This window comes from Narcine bancroftii, chromosome 2, assembly GCF_036971445.1.
Source record: "Narcine bancroftii isolate sNarBan1 chromosome 2, sNarBan1.hap1, whole genome shotgun sequence".
NCBI lineage: Eukaryota > Metazoa > Chordata > Chondrichthyes > Torpediniformes > Narcinidae > Narcine > Narcine bancroftii.
In genome coordinates, this window is record NC_091470.1 from 79,351,603 (window position 1) to 79,378,033 (window position 26,431).

The following is a 26,431-nucleotide window of genomic DNA, read 5'->3' on the forward strand; positions in this document are numbered from 1 at the left end:
TCATACATCTTAGAAATTTTACCAATATGGATCTCGGTTTTTTTTTAAATTTTTTATTTTTCACACCATAAATCACATTAGCCATGATATACACTATTTATTTTTCACACATATACAGTGACTTTTTCTCCCCCCCCTCCCTCCTCCCAAGCCACCCCCCCACGCACCCCCCTCATCCATTTTAGGTATACAATCTAGGTTGCATTAAGCCAGTCAGACAATGTTGTCATTCAACAAAAATACACCAGAAATTCTACTGAGTCCATTCTTTTCTTTCCTTCTCCTTCCATCAACTTAGGTAATGTTTGTCCCCGGTAGGTTTTCGCTATTGTATTTAATGTAAGGCTCCCATACTTGTTCGAATATTTCAATATTATTTCTTAACCTATATGTTATTTTTTCTAATGGAATACATTTATTCATTTAAATTTAGTAGTTTCTTCCTTTTAATTTGGTTATGTATTCCATTAATATTTAAAGTCATATAGTTCAGCGTAGCCATTTTATATTTTGTTTATCTTCTCTTTCCGTTTTTCCATCATTACCTTTCCTCCTTTTCCATTTCTGTTTTCTTATTTTCAACTCTTTATAAGACAACATTCCTACAACATCCCACATTTTCCTTATTCTCCTATTTCTATCTTCTTTATCCCCAATCTCCCCTTCCCCTCCTGAGTTGTCCTTTATCCCTTGTCGGACAACCACATCTCCCCTCTCCATTTGGATTTGCGAATCCACTCGCAAGCGTCAACTGATTTTGCAGTGACCGCTATTACCCCCCACCCAGCCCCCCCCAGAAAAGATTTCACTTTTCATATGTCACAAAGGTCACTCTTTTAATTCCCTCCTTATTCTCTCTATTCCATTACCTTCCCTTATTAATTCTTGTCTATACTATCTATATTTTCCTCTAAGTACAGATACATTCACGTATGCACATTGTCTCTATTCACTCTTATACCTCTTTACCCGCATACATATCAATCGTGATCATTTTTACTCTCATTACCCGTCTTCATCCCTCAGTCTATTTTTGTCTTTACCCACATACATCTCAATCGTGATCATTTTTACTCTCATTACCCGTCTTCATCCCTCAGTCTATTTTTTTAATTGTTCTGTTTTGTTGTCCTGGAATAAATATTTTCAATACCGCTGGATGCTTTAGTATAAATTTATACCCTTTCTTCCATAAAATCGCCTTTGCTGTATTGAACTCTTTTCTCTTCTTTAGGAGTTCAAAACTTATATCTGGATAAATGAAGATTTTTTGCCCTTTATACTCCAGTGGTTTGTTGCCCTCTCTTACTTTTTCCATTGTCTTCTCCAGTACCTTTTCTCTTGTAGTATATCTTAGGAATTTTACTACAATAGATCTTGGTTTTTGTTGTGGTTGTGGTTTAGAGGCCAATACTCTATGTGCCCTTTCTATTTCCATTTCTTGCTGTAGTTCTGGACATCCTAGGGTCTTAGGGATCCACTCTTTTATAAACTCCCTCATATTCTTGCCTTCTTCATCTTCCTTAAGACCCACTATCTTTATGTTATTTCTTCTGTTATGGTTTTCCATTGTATCTATTTTTTGAGCTAGTAGTTCTTGTGTCTCTTTAGTTTTTTTATTAGATTCCTCCAATTTCTTTTTTAAGTCTTCTACCTCCATTTCTGCTGCTACTGCCCGCTCTTCCATCTTGTCCATTTTCTTTCCCATTTCTGTTAAGGTCATATCTATTTAATTCATTTTCTCTTCTGTGTTGTTTATTCTTTTTCTTAAATCCTTAAATTCCTGTGTTTGCCATTCTTTAAATGACTCCATGTATCCTTTAATAAGAGAAAGTACAACCTTTATCTTGCCTTTCTTTTCTTCTTCTATTTCACTGTACTCTTCCTCTTCTTCTTCCTCTGGGTTGGTCATCTGTTGTTTCTTTGTTGCCCTTTCCTTCTCTTCTTTCTTGTTTCTATTGTCTTCTGTGGTCTCTTCTTGCTGCAGGTGTTCTGCAGCTGTCGTTGCCGGCTGTGGAGATCGACTCCCCAGCTGGTCCCCCCTCCCGTCGGTGTGTTTTTTTTCATGCGCATCGCGCATGCGCGAGGAGTTGCGCATGCGCGGTTGCGCACTTTTACTCGGCTCAGCGAGCCATTTTTGTAGTCCATTATTTACCGACCTGAGGGAGCGGGTTTCTCTCTCCGCAGCGGGCCTCTTTGAACAGGTAAGGCCTTCACCTTTTTCCTCTGTTGTCTTCTCTTCCTCTCTTCTTACCGTTGCTTTCGATTTTTCTTTTTTTGTCGCCATCTTCTTTCCACCTTTATACTCACTTTTCTGTAACTTTTATTTCTGTGCCTTTGTGTTTTCCTTTGTTTTTCCCGACTTTTCTGGAGAGGGCTGGAGTTCACTGTCCGGCCACTACTCCATCACGTGACTCCCCCATGGATCTCGGTTTTTGATGTGGTGGCAGTTTCGGTACTAGCGCTCTATGCGCCCTTTCAATTTCTATTTCTTCAGGTGAATCTGTCATTCCCAGCACCTTCGGTATCCATCCTTTTATAAATTCCTTCATATCTGACCCTTCTTTGCCTTCTTTCAGGCCAACTATTTTTATGTTGTTTCGCTTACTGTAGTTTTCGAATACTTCAATTTTTTGTGACAATAAATCTTGTCTCTTTAATTTTTTTTCCGCTCTCTTCCAACTTCCCTCTTAAATCATTTATCTCCATTTCTACAGCAGCTTCTCGTTCCTCCACATTTTCTACTCTTTTCCCTATTTCAGTCATGACCAACTCTAAGCTTTGCATTCTGTCTTCAGCTCTTTTCATTTTTCTTTTGATTGAACTAAATTCTAATGATAACCATTCTTTTAATGACCTCATTTGTTCTTCGAAAAAGGCTTTATCTCAACTTTGTCCTTCTATTTTACCTTCTTCTTTCCTTTGAAATTCTTGGTCTTCTTCCTCTTCTTCTTCTTCTGTGTTTGTATCATCTTCTTCTCTTCTCTGTATCTTCATCCTTCTCTGGTGAGCTGCTTCTGTATCCTTGCTGGGCCTCCAGCTGATGTGTCTCCTGTTGTTGGGTCTCCTGCTGCAGTTCGACCCGCTGCTGGGTCTCCTGCCACAGGTCGTACCCCGGTCGGTCACTCCGTTGCCACTCACCCTCTTCCAGCCCTTCATTCTCTTTCTCGCCACTCTTCTTTTCTTCTTTCTTGTTTACTTCCCCAGCCAAACGCCCCGATCCTGGGCGCATCTCAGCTGGCTGCTCCTCAGCTGGCTGCTCCTCAGCTGAGTCTCCCTCCCATCGGCGTTAACCTTTTTCTTTACTTGCGCACTGTGCGTGCGCAACTCTTTGTGCATGCGCAGTTGCATACCTCTTCTTGGCTCTGAGAGCCATTTTTGGAGTCTGCCGGTCAGAAGGACACCGCTCCTCTGGGGGCTCACCAACACGGAGTTCGGCCATTCCTCTCCACGGTGGCTCTCTGCTTCAATGTGCAGGTAAGGCCTTCTTCTTTCTTCTCCAGTGATTTTCCTTCTTCCCTTTTCTCTGTTATTCTTACTTTTTCTCTTTTGGGCGCCATCTTCTGTCTCTTCTCTGTAACTTTCTCTTTCTCTTCCTGTATTTTATGTTTATTGAGCTCTGCATTTTCACACTTTTTTTTTCTTTTCTCTGGAGAGGGCTGTTTCCACCCAACCAGCCACTACTCCATCACGTGACCCCCTTCAAATAAGGTAAATAGTCTTGAAAAATATTCCTGTCCCAAAACATTGGCTGTTCATTTCTCGCCGTGGCTGCTGTCTGGCCTGCTGAGTCCCCCCAGCATCTGTAGTTCTTGTGTTTGCCAAGGTAAATAGTGATAGTATCTCTACATCCCCACTCCAGAGTAGAGAAGTCTAAAACCAGAGAGCATAGATATGAGGTGAGAGCAAAAATATTAAAAAGTTATTGAAGGTGTTTTTTTTCTCCCACTCAGAAAGTGGTGGGAACATGGAACTAATTGCCAGTCAAAGTGTTAGAGACAGAGACAATTTCAACATTTAAAAGATGTTGGAATAGATCCATGAGTAAGAAAGGTTTAGAGGGACATCGGCCATTTGAAATTTGCTCAGGTAGACAAGTTGGTCAGCATAGTCCAGTTGAATCAAAGGAGCGGTTTCCATGCCATAAAGACTCCCGCATCATTAATGGCATCCAATTTCAGATGAAATGTTATCACCAAAATCACCTATCTATCCTGTTGCTTTAAATCCAGTCTGGACTACCACCAGTACCTTAGGGAGACTTGGCCTGGCTTGGTGCCAGTCCTGCCCTTCACTGTACCAGATTTCCCGAATATCAGGAAACTTCCAAATTGTATCCATTAAAAAAGCTCCCACATCCAGGCAGAACATAGATTTTGGTGGAGTAAGCAGATTCATCTCTCTTGACATTTGGCATTAGGGCCCTTTAACAAAGGTCCCGACCCAAAACACTGACTGACCATTTCCACCCACGGATGCTGCCTGTCCTGCTGAGTTTCTCAAGTTTCTCATGGTTTGCTCAAGATTCAAGTAGCTGCAGTTTTTGTGTTTCTCAAGATATGCAACTACCAACGAGTTAGACCCACACTTATTAAGACATCTAAACACATTTCAAAATCTAAACACAGTTCAAAATCTAAACATAGTTCAAAATCTAAACATAGTTCAAAAGTAGCTGTGTTAAAACAAGAATTCATTTCCAATGTACAAGACTCCTCAAAGCTTGTGTCTTTCAATTCATCTCAACAATCACATTTGTAAAAAGACTTGAAATTTGATGGGAAATTTAACACAAAAATCTTTCTCCAGTAGCTTGGCTACCAGTAATGACTTATTTTTGACTTTAATAATGCACCATTATCTTAAAAGAAGTCCACTGTTATATTTTTAACACTCCTATTCTTGCCATGCAGAGCATTATCTGTCTGAGATTTCATTTCACAAGAGATACTTGAAATGGGTTACAGTACAATCATCCCCATTGAAGGCCATTGTTTCAACCCACAGCTCAGCTTTCAGCACATTATTCCCTCAGTGCTGGTCAACAAGCTCCAAAACTTGGGTCTCTGCACCCCCTCTGCAACTGGACCCTTGACTTCCTCATTGGAAGACCATAGTCAGTACGAATTGGAAATGTCTCCTCCTCACTGACAATCAACACAGGCGCACCTCAAGGATGTGTGCTTAGCCCACTGCTCTACTCACTCTACACCCTATACTTTGTGGCTAGACACAATTTGAATGCTATCTGAAAATTTACCAATGACACAATGGTTTTCGGCAGAATCACAGATGGCCATGAGGAAGTATACTGGAGGGAGATAGATCAGTTAGTTGAGTGGTGTCATAACAGCAACCTTGCGCTCAAAGTTAGCAAAACCAAGGAGAATATTGTGGACCAGGAGGTAATTGGTAGAACATGAACCAGTCCTCATTGAAAGGTCAGCAGTGGAGATGGTCAAGAACTTCAGATTCATGGGTGTTAACATCTGAGGATCCATCTTAGAGCCTCCATGTTGATACAATCACAAAGGTGGCTCACCATACTTTGTGAGGAGTTTTAGGAGATTCAATCTGTCACCAAAGACTCTTGAAATTTTTGCAGGTATACTATCAAGAGCATTCTGTTTGGTTGCATCACTGTCTAGTACAGAGGTGCCAACACTCAGGACAGGAATAAATCTCCAGAGAGTTGCTAGCTTGGCCTTTACATCATGGGCACCAGTCTTCACTCCATCGAGGACATTTACAGTGTCTTAAGAAAGTAGCCTCTATCCTCAAGGATCCCTACCACCCAGGCCATGCCCTCTTCACTCTTGCTACCATTGAGGTAAGGAGCCTGAAGATGAGCAATCAGTGGCACAAGGGCAGCTTCTTCCCCACTGCCATCTGATTTCTGAATGAACAATGAACCACCGACACTACCTCACTTTGTCTTTTTCTTTCACTATTTTATTTATTTTGAAATATGGTTGATAGAAATGTTTACACTGTGATGCTGCCGCAAAGCAACGAATTTCATGACGTGTTCATGACAATAATTTTTTTTTGGTAATTGACGTGTTTACCTCTTGGAGTCCCAAGTCTTATATTTGTTACAAATACATAAACCAATCATACTTCCATCATTTGACACTTGATACTCAGTTCATTGAAACAAGAATAGATCATTTAGACACCCAAACATATCTTGCTGTTCAATAATAAAATGGTTGTTGTTTGGTGAACCAGTAGATTAAAAAAAAACCTTTTCTTTGCTGTTGGAAGTCTGAGTCCAAGGAACATTGTCAAAAAAATTACAACCACATCTTTATGCAGCGGTGATGGAAATATGCAACTCTTCCAGATACAGTTGTACATACTGGTAATCAGTATCACATCCCAGTTTACCAAATCAACAACATAGCCTCCAAAGCCAATTAAGGAACTGATGAGCGTTAGAATCTTACCTGCTGTACGTATCGGTCAGTCGTTTTCCACATGTAGTAATACTCTACAATGCTGGTTAACGACTTCCAGGGTAACTGGAAATTAAACAAATACAAAATAAGGAGTTGTATGTTCTCCCCTTGTCTGCATGAGTTTTCCCTGGGGGCTCCCACTGTTTGAAACGTACTAGGGGTGGCATGGACTCATGGGCCGAAATGGCCTGTTACCGTGCTGCAGTATAAATTTAGAAATGTTTAAAAAATTTAAAAATTCAAAACAAAAAATGTTAAGTTCAAAAGTTTGATTTTTTACTCTTTCTGAAAACAAACTCTTAATGAATGGTGAAATAATTTCATGATTGACTTTCAATAAAGATGCAAGAAACACAGTTGTCTGGAGACACGAGAGCAGAGCCATATTTTTAAAAAAACATGATTAATCTTGGTAACTTTGCTTTTACCATGTAGTTTCCATGAATTTTTTAATTGAAAATGGTGCCAGAGGGAAACCACTCTTTGCAATATCTGCTCAGTACTCAAAACTCAAATTTTCACCATACTTCGGTACACATGACAATAAATCCTGTTCCCTAGAGCCAACAGAGAGCTGACATTTTTGACAGCCTCCCAAAGATATAGCAGAACAAAGCTAGGTGTGGGCAGGCCTAGTTTTCAGAGTCATGAGCAGGCAGCAAAGTCCTGCTGACAGTGCAGGTAATTGACATCACTGCATACATCCACTGAATGGGGATGAACAGACTGTGGGATCTGGGGGTTCATTGGCAGAGAGTTCTGATACGTATGGCTCCAGCAACACCACACCAGAAGTTATTCAGTTTGGTCAACATGTTACCTCCTAACCCACCTTGCTACACTCTGGAACAGCCTAGCAAACTGCCAGTGAGGCTGGTGAATATTGCTGCAAAGAAACTGGCTACTTCACCCAACTTCACTTGGAGCCTCATCACATCAGAACAGTGATGTGCCTCGTCAATGAGAAGTGATCTGCCTTTCCCACATAACCAACATATTAGCGGTCTATCACATAAATGGAGAACAATAGATTTTTATTAAATCATGGTCTCGAGGGAGATAGACCAATGGCGAGCAAGAGGATATGGGACCTATCAGCCATGACGTAAATGACTGGACGACTTGGATAGAAAAGCTCAATGAACGATTTCAATCCTTACGAACCAGCAGTGCAACCATTAACAAAACACATGAATCCCATTGATGATATACTCACAGCGCTAATTTATATCCAACCTGCTACCCTGAATGAAAAAGCCATGACTTCATTTTGTACAACTTACAAAATCCTGCTGAATGTCCTCAAAGTCTTTCCCATACTTCTCGAGCGCTTCTTCAAACAGGTTAGCCTCCGAAGCAGACCACTCTTCCATTTCATCCCGACAAAGCACGGGGCCACCCTGGGGCACCAGGGCAGAGATGGCATGCGAGACTTCATAGGTGCTTTTGTACAGGGTGTCCATGGCGTGAAACTACCGACGTAGAGGAGGAAGTAAAAACAAGTGAGAAAAACTGGTCTCAAATAAAGACCTCAAAACTGCTCTTCACCACATGCTCCAAAAGGTACCAACCCCATTCCTCCAAAAGGGAAAATTATAAATATTTTTGAAGAGTTATTCATTCCAAAGAACAAGTTTGAAGATTTTACAATTGGCCATACTTTAATGACATCACTTTTTAGTCGTGGCACTGGGATTGTAGACTGAAATCCCACTCCAGAGGATCAATCACATAATTTTGATCCTCAGGCTCGATATTGTGGAAAGGCATTTTGTATAATATTTACCCCTCAAACACCACCACCACAAACATACTCATCATCAAAATGCTTATTACTTGCACAAATCAACTGTCATTTTTCTACAACACAGAAGTAACCACACACTCCAGAAATATCGTTTGTAGCTGGATGTTCTGCACATCATGGCATCTTCCACCATGTAGTGGGGACACAGTCAAACCCTGGACATACAATATCATTCCTGTTTTGTCTGTGTTTAGTGGCGACACAGTACAGTGCCGGCGATCGGGACTAGGGTTTGAATCCTGCACTGTCTGTAAGGAGTTTGTATGTTCTCACGGTGTCTGGGTGAGTTTTCCCCAGGGGCTTCAGTTTTTTCCCACCATTTGAAACGGTGTAGGTTAATTGGGTGTAAAAATTGGGCGGCATGAACTCATGGGCCGAAATGGCCTATTACTGTGTTGTATGTCTAAATTTAATTTTTTTAAAAATTTAATTAAATTTGTAAACTTTTAAAAATTTGAATTCCCTCTTCACCATTGGGCAAAATCACAGTGCTCTGCAGAACAAGCACAGCTGCTAAAGCCACTGCCCTGAAGCTGCAGCCACGCAGCTTCAATGCTAACCTCTGATGCTGTCTGTGCAGATTTCCTTGTGACTCCATGGTTTCCTCCACATGCTCCAGTTTCCCCATCTTGCCCTAATGACATGCAGGTTAAGTTAATTAGCCCCTATAAATTTACTCTTATGTGTAGGAGTGATAGAATCTAATGAGAACAGGCGAGAATAATAAAAAAATGCTTTTGATGCCAACCGCTCAGTCCAAGATTCCGCCCTGCTCCAGCTCCCTCAACAGCCCCTAAGGCTAGAGCTGGATGAGGTCCTCACCCAGGATGAGACATATAAGGCAATCGAACAACTGAAAAGTGGCAAAGCAGCAGGTATGGATGGAATCCCCCCAGAGGTCTGGAAGGCTGGCGGCAAAACTCTGCATGTCAAACTGCATGAGTTTTTCAAGCTTTGTTGGGACCAAAGAAAACTGCCTCAGGACCTTCGTGATGCCACCATCATCACCCTGTACAAAAACAAAGGCGAGAAATCAGACTGCTCAAACTGCAGGGGAATCACGCTGCTCTCTATTGCAGGCAAAATCTTCGCTAGGATTCTCCTCAATAGAATACCTAGTGTCGCCGAGAATATTCTCCCAGAATCACAGTGCGGCTTTCGCGCAAACAGAGGAACTACTGACATGATCTTTGCCCTCAGACAGCTCCAAGAAAAGTGCAGAGAACAAAACAAAGGACTCTACATTACCTTTGTTGACCTCACAAAAGCCTTCGACACCGTGAGCAGGAAAGGGCTTTGGCAAATACTAGAGCGCATCGGATGCCCCCCAAAGTTCCTCAACATGGTTATCCAACTGCACGAAAACCAACAAGGTCGGGTCAGATACAGAAATGAGCTCTCTGAACCCTTCTCCATTAACAATAGCGTGAAGCAAGGCTGTGTTCTCGCACCAACCCTCTTTTCAATCTTCTTCAGCATGATGCTGAACCAAGCCATTAAAGACCTCAACAATGAAGACGCTGTTTACATCCGGTACCGCACGGATGGCAGTCTCTTCAATCTGAGGCGCATGCAAGCTCACACCAAGACACAAGAGAAACTTGTCCGTGAACTACTCTTTGCAGACGATGCCGCTTTAGTTGCCCATTCAGAGCCAGCTCTTCAGCGCTTGACGTCCTGTTTTGCGGAAACTGCCAAAATGTTTGGCCTGGAAGTCAGCCTGAAGAAAACTGAGGTTCTCCATCAGCCAGCTCCCCACCATGACTACCAGCCCCCCACATCTCCATCGGGCACACAAAACTCAAAACGGTCAACCAGTTTACCTATCTCGGTTGCACCATTTCATCAGATGCAAGGATCGACAACGAGATAGACAACAGACTCGCCAAGGCAAATAGCGCCTTTGGAAGACTACACAAAAGAGTCTGGAAAAACAGCCAACTGAAAAACCTCACAAAGATAAGCGTATACAGAGCCGTTGTCATACCCACACTCCTGTTCGGCTCCGAATCATGGGTCCTCTACCGGCATCACCTACGGCTCCTAGAACCTACGAGTCCACACTGCTGAAGATCCAGCTGCGCTGGGTGGGTCACGTCTCCAGAATGGAGGACCATCGCCTTCCCAAGATCGTGTTATATGGTGAGCTCTCCACTGGCCACCGTGACAGAGGTGCACCAAAGAAAAGGTATAATGACTGCCTAAAGAAATCTCTTGGTGCCTGCCACATTGACCACCGCCAGTGGGCTGATATCGCCTCAAACCGTGCATCTTGGCGCCTCACAGTTTGGCGGGCAGCAACCTCCTTTGAAGAAGACCGCAGAGTCCACCTCACTGATAAAAGACAAAGGAGGAAAAACCCAACACCCAACCCCAACCAACCAATTTTCCCTTGCCACCGTCACTGCCTGTCCCACATCGGACTTGTCAGTCACCAACGAGCCTGCAGCAGACGTGGACATACCCCTCCATAAATCTTTGTTCGCGAAGCCAAGCCAAAGAAAAAGTACGAATGGGTTGTTGATGGTGGGCATGGACTCAGTAGCCAAAGGGTCTATTTCCATGCTGTAATCTTGCCAACGATCTCTGGTAGTACTTACACTTTAACCACATCTCCCATCAACACAGGACCATTGGTGATCAAAGCCCCTCTGCTCACATTCTCAGAAAAAGAATGAGTGGCTAAAGTAGTTACCCAGCAATGGCAAGGGCAGAGGACAGGAAATGAAGGAGTAGCTGAAGTAGTTACCCAGCAATGGCAAGGGCAGAGGACAGGAAATGAAGGAGTGGCTGAAGTAGTTACTCAGCAATGGCAAGGGCAGAAGACAGGAAATGAATGAGTGCAGCTGCAAAGATGAACACATTGGGAGAAGACAGGAAGAAGAAACTGAAAAAGGAGTCTATGCAAGCCACAAAAATGCTGGAGAAACTCAGGAGGTTTGTGTATTATACAACAATCCCTAAGTCTGCAGTCCTTCCTGTTGAACTCCATGGGGTTTTGTGTGGGCTTCAAGGTAAGGTAATTGTAGGGAGTTAATGACTAATGGGTCCTCTGGGAGCACAAGTTATTTGCAGACTGAAACCGGGATTACAGACAGGATAAAAGGAAAATCAGACAAGAACAGGTGGAGAGGGGTTGGGAAAGCTAAGCAGAGTGAATTCCTGCATAAAACAACATTCTGACATTCTGCAGGTCTGCTTGATTAACTGGGGAATTAGAGACTGTTCACACTTCAGATTATTATTTTAAATAGTGAAAGATTGCAGCATGCTGTTATGCAGAGAGGTGGGGGCGGGGGAGAGGTGGGAGTGCTGGTGCATGAATAATCATAAAAAGTTAATATGAAAGTGCAACAGGTAATCAAAAAGGAATACTGGCCACTATTAGAGGGCTTAAATTTAAAAGTGGGAAGATTTTGCTGCAATTGTGCAGGGTACTGGAGTACTGTATGCAGCACAGGTCTCCTTACTTGAAAAAGCTTGAGGTGGTGCAGAGGAAGTTCACTGTGTTGATTCCATAGATGAGGTGGTTAACCAATGAAAGATCAAGTCACCTGGGACTATATTCACTGTAATTCAATAAAAGGGGATCTTATGGAAAATAATAAAATTATTTCAAAATGTACTGGAAGTTGAGGTTAATTGGGTGTAAATTGGCCGGCACAGACTCATGGGCTGAAATGGCCTGTTACTGTGCTGAATATCTAAATTTAAATTAAATAAGATAGAGGAGGGAAAGATGTTTCCATTAGTTGGAGAGTCTAAAATTTGGAAACATAGTCTAAAGATTCCAGGGGGCAGATGACGAGGAACTGTCTTTCCTAAAATTAGTGAAACTGTGGAATTCTCTACACAAGGAAACATCAGAAAGTACCTCATTAAAATATATTTAGGACACAATTAGATAGATTTTTGCATAGTTGGGGAATTAAAGGTTTATGGGGAAAAGGCAAATTGGTGGAGCTGAGTCCAGAGACAAATAAGACTTGATATAGACCACGGTTGACAGGCCAGATGCCGACTCCTGCTTCTGTGCTTCGGTTTTATTTTCTTTATTGGTCATTAGGATTGCATGGAGATGGTTTGGGACAACATCGATGGAGCTTTATTCAAAATTCTGCCAATACTTTAACTTTTCTTTCTTTGGCTTGGCTTCGCGGACGAAGATTTATGGAGGGGGTAAAAAGTCCACGTCAGCTGCAGGCTCGTTTGTGGCTGACAAGTCCGATGCAGGACAGGCAGACACGGTTGCAGCGGAAAATTGGTTGGTTGGGGTTGGGTGTTGGGTTTTTCCTCCTTTGCCTTTTGTCAGTGAGGTGGGCTCTGCGGTCTTCTTCAAAGGAGGTTGCTGCCCGCCAAACTGTGAGGCACCAAGATGCAAGGTTTGAGGCGTTATCAGCCCACTGGCGGTGGTCAATGTGGCAGGCACCAAGAGATTTCTTTAGGCAGTCCTTGTACCTTTTCTTTGGTGCACCTCTGTCACGGTGGCCAGTGGAGAGCTCGCCATATAACACGATCTTGGGAAGGCGATGGTCCTCCATTCTGGAGACGTGACCCATCCAGCGCAGCTGGATCTTCAGCAGCGTGGACTCGATGCTGTCGACCTCTGCCATCTCGAGCACCTCGACGCTAGGGATGAAAGCGCTCCAATGGATGTTGAGGATGGAACGGAGACAACGCTGGTGGAAGCGTTCTAGGAGCCGTTGGTGGTGCCGGTAGAGGACCCATGATTCGGAGCCGAACAGGAGTGTGGGTATGACAACGGCTCTGTATACGCTTATCTTTGTGAGGTTTTTCAGTTGGTTGTTTTTCCAGACTCTTTTGTGTAGTCTTCCAAAGGCGCTATTTGCCTTGGCGAGTCTGTTGTCTATCTCATTGTCGATCCTTGCATCTGATGAAATGGTGCAGCCGAGATAGGTAAACTGGTTGACCGTTTTGAGTTTTGTGTGCCCGATGGAGATGTGGGGGGGCTGGTAGTCATGGTGGGGAGCTGGCTGATGGAGGACCTCAGTTTTCTTCAGGCTGACTTCCAGGCCAAACATTTTGGCAGTTTCCGCAAAGCAGGACGTCAAGCGCTGAAGAGCTGGCTCTGAATGGGCAACTAAAGCGGCATCGTCTGCAAAGAGTAGTTCACGGACAAGTTTCTCTTGTGTCTTGGTGTGAGCTTGCAGGCGCCTCAGATTGAAGAGACTGCCATCCGTGCGGTACCGGATGTAAACAGCGTCTTCATTGTTGGGGTCTTTCATGGCTTGGTTCAGCATCATGCTGAAGAAGATTGAAAAGAGGGTTGGTGCGAGAACACAGCCTTGCTTCACGCCATTGTTAATGGAGAAGGGTTCAGAGAGCTCATTGCTGTATCTGACCCGACCTTGTTGGTTTTCGTGCAGTTGGATAATCATACTTTAACTAGAGACATAAAAACTGCGTATGCTGGAACTTTGAGTGAACAAAGAGAAGAATGAAGGATTCAATGGCTCAGGCAGTATCCATGGATCCTGACCCAAAATACTGACTGACCATTTTTCAGTCTGGATACTGCTGTTTCCCTCCAGATTCTTTGTTCTCACAAGAGATGGCCACAAAAGCAAGAAAAGGAAAACCATTTGCCACACACGAAGCTCCTTTAAACATCAACAATGATCGGATAATACTTGTCAATGGTGACTTTGCTTCCTGAACACTTTAGGGTACGTCTTATGAATTTTGGGCTACTGTTCACAAAAACCACCTCAAAAAAAGGTCTATCACACACTATATTTTAGATACAACCTATTTTAAGTTTACTATTTTGGTCAATCCACACATGCCTAGGCTATGCAAATATTGTCTTAGGCCTGGGCCTGCTTAGTCAAGATAGATTCAGACAGGCAATAAAAGCAGCTCACTTTGAATAAACAGTACAGGACAGGCGCTGTGCATTACATTCATATAGTTAGGACACATGTCCTTCAGGCAATCGCATCGCGAGTTAATTAGCATTTATTGTCTTCAGGAAGATTCAATATAGCAGAAATGTCTCGTCACTGTTGAAACAGCTGCAATACATTCTGTAACATTTATGGCGAGTATACACTTAATGTGAAATTTAATCAAAGTAAATTTAATGTTTCTCTTACGTCCTACGTGATACAGCAAATCTGAAATTATCTTTGTGTTCATTTTGAAGTTGTCTATCATAACCCCAATTTTTTTTCAGGAAGCAAATCTTATGAAAAAAATTGTTGCCCAGTGTAATTAATTTCATTGATACTGAAAGAAAAATGTTAATCTGAGAACATTGTTGAAGACTTTCCTGCATTTGCTTCCAATGGTTCCTAGGGGTCACCAATCTTAAGAGCACACGTTACTGATTTAAAAGAGGGCACACAAGGTCCAGAATTAAAAGAGACAACATCTGATAGTACAGCCTTCCCACAGTGTGGCACCACAAGTCAAGCTGGTGGGCAACTGTTCAGAGTGAGATTGGAAATCCACCAGCTGAAATTTCAGGTGGTGGATAGAGAACACAATCACCACAAGGGACTGAGGGTGGACATTGTATACAATGAGACTTCACGCATTTCCTTACCTGAGTGATATCCCTGGATGCAGCTGCTGCACTCATGTGTAAACTGGGCTGTCTCACCGAACTACTGCAGTCTAAAGCACGGGCAAATGTTCCGACAGAACTAGAGAGGATCAGAGATGGATACATCTTAACTGGAGACACAAGAGAGTGCAGACACTAAAATCAAGAGCCAAAAAAACTTAACTGTGGAGCATCCATGGAGATAATGGGACTGTTGACATTTCAGGTTGATACCCTGTTGCCTTTCAAAACCCTGGCTCTTCACTTCCTTTAATGGATGCTGCTTGACCTCCCAAATTCCTCCAGTGATTTTTTTTTGCATTTTAATTGTTTATTTGGGTGACACCAGTAGGGAGCATGGCTGCCCAACAGTTCCAACCACTGTGGTTCCATTCCAACCTCCAGTTCTGCCTGTGTGTAGATTATATGTTTCCCCTGTGACTGCATGGGCTTCCCCTGGGTTCTCTGGTTTCCTGTGTGCTGGCTGGTAGGTTAATTGGCTATTGTAAATTATCCCTTAGTGTAGGCGGCTAGTGCAAGAATCAGGCATAAGGGATATTAGTGGATGAATAATGTTCAGGACAAAAATGGAGAGGGGGAAGGGTAACAGGTTGGTTAGAGAGCCAGTGTAGACTTGATGGGCTAAATGACCACCTACACAATAAGGAAATATAAGAAAAGGCTTCATTTTGTTTTAATTATGCGTTGCTACTTATTAGTATGGCCAATATATATGACATTACAGGTATTCCTCAATTTACCACTTATGCGACTTGTGACCAAAAAACAGTTAAGAAAAAAATATTAAAATGATGCTTTTACGGTGAAAATTACACTTTTATGGGCCTATCTATGGAAAATAACACCTCTCTTGAGAGGTTGGCAGCGGTGGCCAACCTCTCACGAGAGCTGGCCTTGATGGCCACTGTGTTATATTTTAACAAACGATAACACAAAATACGGTGCATTGTTCATTTCGAGATACGACTGGTCGGTCAGAACGGAACACGGACACAAGTTGAGGAGTACCTGTATTCAATCTCAAAGGGACTACCAAACTGGTCACGGCAATAGCCCCTTCACCATGCTCAACCTACAGGGTTGGCCAAGTCCACTTCCCTGAAGGCAACAAGGATGAACTGATGAAAGAAATGGCTGGAGGCTGCCATGTGTAGCATCAGTAGAGTTCAAATTAGAAGCAGTCTGGGATTGAAAACCAGAATTCGTCACTCAGGGAGGCCCTGAAATTTAAAAAAAAAAAAAAAAAAAAAAAAAAAAAAAAAAAAAAAAAAAAAAAACTCAGGGAGGCCCTGCAGTGGTTCCAGCATTCACTTTACAAATAATCTCTTGAGTAAACATTAATTAGCCTTAATAAATGACAATTTTAAAATATTTCAAGGCACCAGGAAGCCCATGGCACACTTTTTTTTGTGTATCATGAGGAACATTATGCATCCAAGTTTCTATTTCCCATTAACAGACTTCAAAACTGGTGACAGTCATCACCGGCACTCATCTTAAAAATCCTTCCTGGACATGATGTCCAGTCTTGAAACTACAGCACCCGATAAAAAGCTTTTGTGAGCAACAAATGAACGCAAGTGTTGTAAATGATGCCATCAACACTCACCGAGCAACGACTAAGAACTGGTCAATTTGTTTGTCTGTCAGTGGAGTGTCACCATCCCAGACTTTGGCTTCCATTTCAGACTGATCTCTTCCATCCTCTTCTCCTGCAGAACAATCCAACAGTGATAAAGCCAACCAAGCACCAGGGGGTTTAAATCAATTTTTTAAAAAAATTTGAATGACATTTGCACAAAAAAAATGAAGAAAATGTTAAAGAGTCATAGCTTATGGAGGTCAGTAATAGGACAAGGTCATTTTTATCATAAATTCGAGGGATATTTGCAGTATTCACTATCCCTTACAAAGGATAGGGCACAAGACAACATCAAGTGGGTGAGAAGGAGCCCAAAAAATAGATATAATGGAAAATTATAACAGAAGAAATAACATAAAGATAGTAGGCCTTAAGGAAGATGTAGAAGGCAAGAATATGAGGGAGTTTATAAAAGAATGGATCCCTAAGGCCCTAGGATGTCCAGAACTACAGCAAGAAATGGAAATAGAAAGGGCACATAGAGCATTGGCCCCTAAACCACAACCACAACAAAAACCAAGATCTATTGTAGTAAAATTCCTAAGATATACTACAAGAGAAAAGGTGCTGGAGAAGACAATGGAAAAAGTAAGAGAGGGCAACAAACCACTGGAGTATAAAGGGCAAAAAATCTTCATTTATCCAGATATAAGCTTTGAACTCCTAAAGAAGAGAAAAGAGTTCAATGCAGCAAAAGCGATTTTATGGAAGAAAGGATATAAATTTACACTGAAGCATCCTGCGGTATTGAAAATATTTATTCCAGGACAACAAAACAGACTATTCTCGGATCCAGAAGAAGCACGAAAATTTGCAGAACAATTACAAAAATAGACTGAGGGATGAAGACGGGTAATGAGAGCAAAAATTATCACGATTGATATGTATGTGGGTAAAGACAAAAATAGACTGAGGGATGAAGACGGGTAAGGAGGGTAAAAATGACCACGATTGATATGTATGCGGGTAAAGAGGTATAAGAGTGAATAGAGACAACGGGCATATGTGAAAGTATCTGTAATTAGAGGAAAACATAGAAAGTATAGACAAGAATCAATAAGGGAAGGTAATGGAATAGAGAGAATAAGGAGGGAACTAAAAGAGTGACCTTTGTGACATATAAAAAACGAAATCTTTTCTGGGGGGGGCTGGGTGGGGGGAAAAGAGCGGTCACTGCAAAATCAGTTGACGCTTGCGAGTGGATTCGCAAATCCAAATGGAGAGGGGAGATGTGGTTGTCCGACAAGGGATAAAGGGCAACTCAGGAGGGGAAGGGGAGATTGGGGATAAAGAAGATAGAAATAGGAGAATAAGGAAAATGTTGGATGTTGTAGGAATGTTGTCTGGTAAAGAGTTGAAAATAAGAAAACAGAAATGGAAAAGGAGGAAAGGTAATGATGGAAAAACGGAAAGAGAAGATAAACAAAATATAAAATGGCTACGCTGAACTATATGACTCTAAATATTAATGGAATACATAACCAAATTAAAAGGAAGAAACTACTAAATTTACTGAAAAAGGAAAAAATAGATATAGCATTTGTCCAAGAAACACATTTAACTGAATTGGAGCACAAGAAATTAAAGAGAGATTGGGTAGGACATGTAACAGCAGCATCGTATAATTCAAAAGCAAGAGGAGTGGCTATATTAATTAGCAAAAATGTGCCATTTAAAATAGAAGAGGAAATAATAGATCCAGCAGGGAGATATGTTATGATAAAATGTCAGATATATTCAGAGCTTTGGAATCTACTTAATATATATTCACCTAACGAAGAAGATCAAAAGTTTATGCAAGATATCTTTTTGAAGGTAGCTAATACGCAAGGGAACATACTAATAGGAGGGGATTTCAATCTGAATTTGGATCCAAATATGGATAAAACGGGGAAAAAAATTAACAGGAAGAACAAAGTAACCAAATTTATAATTAAATCAATGCAAGAAATGAAACTTGTGGACATATGGAGGAAACAAAACCCAAAAGAAAAGGAATACTCATACTACTCGACTAGACATAAAACATACTCAAGGATAGACCTATTCCTGTTATCAGCCCACATACAAGGGAGAGTTAGGAAAACGGAATATAAAGCTAGACTATTATCGGACCACTCACCCCTGTTATTGGCAATAGAGCTAGAAGACATCCCTCCAAGAATGTATAGATGGAGATTAAACCCCATGCTACTTAAAAGACAGGATTTTAGAGAATTTATTGAAAAACAATTAAAAATGTACTTTGAAGTAAATACGGAATCAGTGGAAGATAAGTTTATACTATGGGACGCAATGAAAGCATTCATTAGAGGGCAAATAATAAGTTATGCAACCAAGATGAAGAAGGACTATAATCAGGAAACAGAGCAGTTGGAAAGGGAAATAATAAACATAGAAAAAAAATTAGCAATAAAGGAAGATACAACCAAAAGAAGAGAATTGGCGGATAAAAAAATAAAATATGAAACATTACAAACATATAAGGTGGAGAAGAATATAATGAAGACAAAACAGAAATATTATGAACTAGGGGAAAAAACACACAAAATCCTAGCATGGCAGCTTAAGACAGAGCAAACTAAGAAAACGGTATTGGCAACAAGGAAAAAAGACAAACAAATTACATATAATCCAAAAGAAATTAAGGAAAACTTCAGAGAATTCTATGAACAATTATACCGAACCGAAAACGAAGGGAAAGAAGGGAAAATAGATGAATTTTTGACTAAAATTGAACTACCAAAACTACAAATAGAGGAACAAAATAAATTAACAGAACCATTTGGAACAGTAGAAATACAAGAGATAATAAAAAATTTACCAAATAATAAGACACCAGGAGAGGATGGACTCCCAATAGAATTCTACAAAACATTTAAAGACCTAATAATACCGCCCCTCCTGGATGTAATCAACCAGATTGATGAGACACAAAACTTACCAGATTCATGTAAAACAGCAATAATTACAGTGATACTAAAACAAGGGAAAGATCCACTCTCACCAGCGTCATATAGACCAATATCTTTGCTAAACACAGATTATAAGATAATAGCTAAACTATTAGCGAACAGATTAGCAGAACAGGTACCGAAAATGGTAAATTTAGACCAAACTGGATTTATCAAAAAAAGACGCACAACAGACAATATTTGTAAATTTATTAACTTAATTCATGCAGTAGAAGGAAATAAAGCACCGGCAGTAGCAGTTGCTTTAGACGCAGAGAAGGCCTTCGACAGAGTAGAATGGAATTACTTGTTCAAAGTATTGCAAAAATTCAGTTTACCGGAGAAGTATATTAATTGGATTAAAGCATTATATAAGGGACCGTTAGCGAAAGTGACAGTAAATGGACATGTATCAAAGCAATTTAACTTAAGCAGGTCAACGCGGCAGGGATGCCCACTATCACCATTATTGTTTGCGCTAGCTATAGAACCACTAGCAGAATCGATAAGAAGAGATAATAATATAAAAGGAATAAAAATAAAAGACAGGGAATATAAAATCAGTCTGTTTGCGGATGATGTGATAGTGTACTTAACAGAACCAGAACTATCAATAAAAGAACTATATAAGAAATTGAAGGAATATGGAGAAGTGTCGGGATACAAGATAAACGTAAATAAAAGTGAAGCAATGCCTATGAATAACGCGGATTTCTCAAAATTTAAGGAGGAATCCCCATTCAGATGGCAAACGCAGGCAATAAGATACCTAGGTGTGCAAATAAACAAAAATCTAGGCCAATTATATAAACTCAATTACAATCCACTAATGAAAAAACTACAGGACGATTTAGAGCATTGGAAAGAGCTACCACTAACACTGATAGGAAGGATAAACTGTATTAAAATGAACATTTTTCCAAGGATACTATACTTATTTCAGGCATTGCCAATACAACTGACAGAAAAATTCTTCAAAGAATTAAAGAAAATAATAAGGAGATTTTTATGGAGAGGGGGGAAACCGAGGATAGCACTAGACAAATTAACAGAATGGTATAAACAAGGAGGCTTACAATTGCCAAACTTCAAAAATTATTATAGAGCCGCACAATTAAGGTACCTATCAGATTTTTATCAAACAAGGGAAAAACCAGACTGGACGAGACTAGAATTAGATAAAATAGGGGAAAAGATACCTGAACACATATTATATAAATGGGACGAAAAATTGGTACAACATAGAACTTCTCCAGTATTACACCATCTCCTCAATATATGGAAGAAGATACATGTAGAAAGAAATAAAATAAATTACCAAATACCAAAACTAATATTGACGCAAAATAAGCTACTCCCTTTTACAATAGACAACCTTGCCTTTAGAAAATGGGAAAAAAAAGGGATTAAAAGAATAGAAAATTGTTTTTCAGGAAGTAGATTCTTATCCTTTGAACAAATGAGAGATAAGTACAATATAACGGGAGATACAGCGCTGGCATATTACCAACTGAGATCCTACTTGAAAGATAAATTAGGAAGCAACTTGAGTTTACCAGAGGGAAGTAACCTTGAATATGTGATTACAGATACAATGTTAATCAAAAGATTTATAAAAAATATGTATATTAAACTGCAAGAAAAGGAAAATGAGGAAACAAATGGTAAAACTAAACAAAAATGGGAACAAGATTTAAATATAAAGATAAAAAAGGAAACATGGGAGAAGTTATGCTCTGGAACGATGAGAAATACAATAAATACGAGGCTGCGTATGATACAATATAATTGGTTACACAGACTATACATTACACCGCAAAAGTTAAATAAATGGGACCCAACAGTATCTGATAGATGTTTTCGATGTAAAAAAGAAAGGGGAACAACAATTCATGCAATCTGGACATGTGAGAGAGTAGAAAAATTTTGGGATGATCTCAATCAGATATTAAATAAAATAACAGAAAACAATATACCAAAGAATCCAGAGATCTTTCTCCTAAGTAACATAAAAAATAAAGAATTTGGAATTGACTTGGAGGATGCACAAAAAAGATTTGTTAAGATAGCCCTAGCTGTAGCAAAAAAATGTATTATGTCAACCTGGAAATTGGAAGATAATTTGAAAATACAACAATGGTATATAGAAATGAATAAATGTATTCCATTAGAAAAAATAACATATAGTTTAAGAAATAATATTGAAATATTCGAACAAGTATGGGAGCCTTACATTAAATACAATAGCGAAAACCTACCGGGAACAAACATTACCTAAGTTGATGGAAGGAGAAGAGAAGAAAAAAATGGACTCAGTAGAATTTCTGGTGTATTTTTGTTGAATGACAACATTGTCTAACTGAATTAATGCAACCTAGATTGTATAACTAAAATGGATGAGAGGGGGGAGGGATGGGGGGGTGGCTTGGGAGGAGGGAGGGGGGAGGGAGAAAAAGTCACTGTAAATGTGTGGAAAAGAAAAAGTGTATATCATGGCTATTGTGATTTATGGTGTGAAAAATAAAAAATTTAAAAAAAAAAAAAAAAAACACAAATCTGAAGAAATTAAATTAAATTTCTTTAATTTTTGAGGGGTTAAATATAGTTGATGTAAAAAATTATATTGTTCTAATCTATATCTTACATTTATAACCTTAATCATACTATCTTTACATAAATTTCTCCAACATTTTCATCTATCTTCCTATTTTAATCTTGACTTGTGAACATTTAATTTAGACATTTTATTTTGTAATAACGTATACATTTCAGAAATAAACTTATTTGTTTCTTCAAAAAAAAAAAAAAAAAAAAAAAAAAAAAAAAAAAGTGGGTGAGAAGGAACATCACCCCCAAAATGCAACTTTAGCCCTTTGCCAACAAAGTCAAAGTGATTCCCACACCTGGGGCAGAAGAATCTCCACTCCAATGATCAGAGGACAAAAATCTATGCTGATCTATAGACATTGCACTATTAATCTGATCCCTCAATTGAACAGAAACCCCATTGCACAATTTCACGAGAGTAAGGATGGGTTATCTTATTAACAGAGTTGTGACGCATTGAAACAGGCCCTTTGACCCCACATGTCCATGCCAACTGTTCCACTACCTCTGCCTAACTAATCTCTGCAAAAAAGCTTACCCATTAAATTCCCTTTAAAACTCTCTCCTCTCACAAATCTCTCCCTTGTTTTTTGATACCTCCACCATCATTTAAAAAAGTTTTCTGACCATCTGCCTTGTAATTTTCACCCTTCAGCCTCCTTCATTCCAGGGAAAACCAACCCAGCCCACCTGGTCTCTCCCCACAACTAATGTCTTCCAATTTAGGCAATATCCTGGTGAATCTATTTTGCATTCTCCAGTTTAATCACATCCTACTGTGGTGCAGACTGCATACAAAACTCCATTTGCCCTACCCACTGTTTTGTAGAGTTATAATATCATGTCCCAACTCTTGTCGAGTCTCTGATAGCTCAGTGGTTAGAGCACTGATCTTGTAAACCAGGGGTCATGAGTTCATATCTCACTGGGGGCTCATTTCTGTGAGGGGTGCTTGACAAAGTGGTGACTCTGTCTTATGGTAAACAAAGTTAAAACATTTTATGAAATGTACCATTACATTCGAATAATGGAACTTTTACCTTTATTGTATGCTCAGATTGACGAAGGCAAAGAATGCGTATGTCTTTATTATTCTATCAACTTGGGTTACCACTTTCAGGGTACAATGGACTTAGATCACTAGATCTCTCAATACCAGCTACCACACTCCTGTCAAAGGAATGTTTCCACATGAAAATTGGCTGCCCCATTGCAAATACTAGGACACTTGAAACAAACACCAAAAAAAAGGCTTCAGGAAGTTCTGAAAAGGCAAGGCAGAAACAAATGCAAACTTTTCGTTGTCAAATTTATGGAGCCACATACGAAGCTGATTGTTGAAATTCGGCCACATAATCTGAAGGAATGATGCAGAAGTAAAAGAAAATGAGTTGTAGAGCTGGGTAGAAATGAGTAGTGATGAAAATACTGAGGTCCATATGTGATCAGCATACTCTATGTGCAGCTATTCTGGATTGGGATGGAATTCAAGGGGATGGGGGTACCAGTAACAATAACCAAATTTAGTGACAACACAAAGGAGAGAATTTATCCAGGACTCTTGAGCTTCTTTAATGGGAGTTAGCTGGGCACAACAAGCTTCATTGAAGGGTGGGAATAGGGCCCAGAGTTATTCATGTTTAAAATCAGCGCCCACTGTCTTCATGAGGGAAGCAGGAAGATGAGCCAGGGACGGATATTGGGTTGGATGCAGGTGAGAGAAGCAATATGTGAGATGACACAATTTAAGAAGAATGAATAAGGAATGCACTGAAACATAATAAACAGACTGGAGCCACAGAAAGAAGTTGTAGCTTTAGGTACATTTGAAGTAGGTAGATAATGAGATAAAACTGCATGTTTAAAAACAGCAAACAGGATTCTATACTTTATAAATAATGGAATAAGCCTTTACTTAATGGAATTTAGAAGAAAACTCATGGAAAGATAGAAAATGCTCGACAAACTGAACACAGGGAGGACATTTCCTAGATTGAGGGAGTCTGGAACAATAAAGCTTAATTTACCTGGCTATGGCGTTTCAGACTGACATGACAACATTTTTTTCATTTGGAGGATGACGAACCAGTGAAATTTTCCACCACACAACAGGTCGTGGAGGTCAAGTCACTAGATATATTTAAGATGGTGAGATACAGATTATGTGACATTACAAAGCATCAAATGGTGTAGACAGGAGGAATATGGCATTGAGATGATCATCCACAATCATAGTGAAAGGTGGAGCAGTCCTGAATAGCCCAATGATCTGCTTCTGCTCCTTTTTCCGATATTCTGTTTTCATTTCCTTCAGAAGAAAGGTGAAATGTTCAGAGGGAACATTAAGGGGATCTTCTTGCAGAGAGTGGCGAGCTGCAAGCTGAAGTGGTAAATGCAGGTTCAATTTTGACACAAGAAGGATTTGGACAGGTGCATGGATGGTTAGGGTATGGAGGGCTATGGTCCAAGGGCAGGTCAATTGGACTAGGCAGAATAATAGTTTGGTATAGACTAAAATAAAATAAAATAGTGCACGGTTAGCGTGGCATTATTAAAGTGCCAGCGACCTGGGTTCAAATCTGACGCTCTCATCAGGAGTTTGCACATTCACCCTGTGACCTTGTTTCTCTGAGTGCTAGTTTCCTTCCACCTCTTAAAACATATGGAGGGGTTTGTAGTTTAAATGATATGTGTAGGCAGTATGGGCACATGAGCCAGAAGGGCCTGTAACTGTGCTGTAGATTTATTTGATTTAATTATGACATGTTTGTAAATTCTTAAGCCAATGAATTATTTTTGAATGTGAAGGCGAAAACAGGACAAGCAACTGAGTGAAAATATTAGCCACCTCAGTGTGAGACATTCAGAAAGTTGAACACATTCCAAACAAACAATTGTAAAATATTGTTGGTGCTGAAACACTTAACTCAAAAATTGATTTGACTGGAAATACATTTCACATCTCACATTGTGGTGCACCACCCAGTTAAATATTGGTTACTGGGAAAGAAAGTTTGAAAACCACTGTTTTAATCGTACCTAATTAACTTGTTATGTGCATGGTTTCATAACCCCAAAGGAAATGGACCAATGACAATTTTACTCAAACCAAATATTTCAGTTACAAATGGGTCTAGAGCAGTGATTCTCAACCTTCCCTTCCCACTCACAGATCACCTTAAGCAATTCCTTGCTAATCTCAGAGCACCTATGGCACAGGGAACACTTAAAGTGGTATGTGAGTGGAAAGAAAAAGGTTGAGAACCTAGGTGGTTAGTTTTCTCAAAGAACAGGCAATCCCTGTGCTGTAAAATATTTTGACACCTTGGTGGGCCCAATCACAAATTTATTGCCACATTTGCATTTTAAAGTTACTGACCTTCTTTTAGTAAGTCTGTTATGTCTGCCTGGTATTGAGGGCCAACACGAATCTCTCCCTTATCTGCCAGAAGAGTCTTCAGTTGTGGATCATAGACGAGTGAATAAAAAAATGTATCCTTGAAGGAAAGAATCGAGGAGAGGTCACTGACTACAGACTCATTTAAGCTTCGCCTAATTGCAATTACATTTTTTTAAAGTTCCAATATACAGTGACCCAAACGTTCTGTAAACTTCAAAAGACAGTTGGGTATATTTGTTGGTTTCCTTGCAAGCACAGGCACTTGAGAATATTTTCTTATTTTATGATCCCAGATCAAGATTAGCTGTGATCAAAGCTCTCCCATCTCAATGAATACCCTCAACACACTGTGTGGGTTCACAGAAAGAGTCCTTTTAGCCCAATGAGTCTATGCCAACTCTCCCAACTGTGCCACTCCCATTTCTTGTGGGCATGCTAATAGATTTTGTTACATTTAATAAGAAAGCCCAATAAGTATCTCTCAAAAAAATCTTGCAAGGGAGACACCAACCGCTTGAAATTCAATGACGGAATCTGTTAGTTCACAAAAATCTTTCTTCCAAACGCTCAGCAAACACTTTGCCCCAATCTGGTGGCATGTTCCAATTATTTGAGGCAAGAAAACCCAGTCCCTAGTCATCAGCACAGTGGCACATGCTGGTTCTATGTGGCTTTAACAGCAGCACAGCAGCCCAATGGTCACAACATGAAGGCCAGGTGTAACATAACAAAGAAGACAGGATATTCTGACACTGCACAATCAGAAAGCAATGAAACGCAAAAGTGAGGAAGTCTTCCCACTTTTCTTTTGTCCTCCATCTCCAAAGATGCATTGATTACTAAATGCAAGCCATTGTGTGCCTAAACTCTGGGTGCTGGCAGGATTCTTGCTATGACAGTATTAGAATTTATGCGGTTATCACACACACACACGTATAAACACCGCCATGTATACATGCAGGATAACAAAA

At 40.3% G+C, this 26,431-nt stretch overlaps 1 protein-coding gene across 15 annotated transcripts in view; it reads right to left on the minus strand.

Annotated features, from left to right (window-relative positions):
- Positions 1 to 26,431, minus strand: part of mta1 (metastasis associated 1) — a 166,994-nt gene that overhangs the window by 75,071 nt on the left and 65,492 nt on the right. For all 15 annotated transcript variants that reach the window (XM_069917205.1, XM_069917203.1, XM_069917202.1 and 12 more), the window contains 5 exons: positions 25,440 to 25,557; positions 16,467 to 16,569; positions 14,837 to 14,936; positions 7,745 to 7,933; positions 6,450 to 6,524 (listed from right to left, as the gene is read on the minus strand). In XM_069917205.1, the coding sequence (XP_069773306.1) occupies positions 6,450 to 6,524; positions 7,745 to 7,933; positions 14,837 to 14,936; positions 16,467 to 16,569; positions 25,440 to 25,557 (585 nt within the window). The remainder of the gene's footprint in view (positions 1 to 6,449; positions 6,525 to 7,744; positions 7,934 to 14,836; positions 14,937 to 16,466; positions 16,570 to 25,439; positions 25,558 to 26,431) is intronic.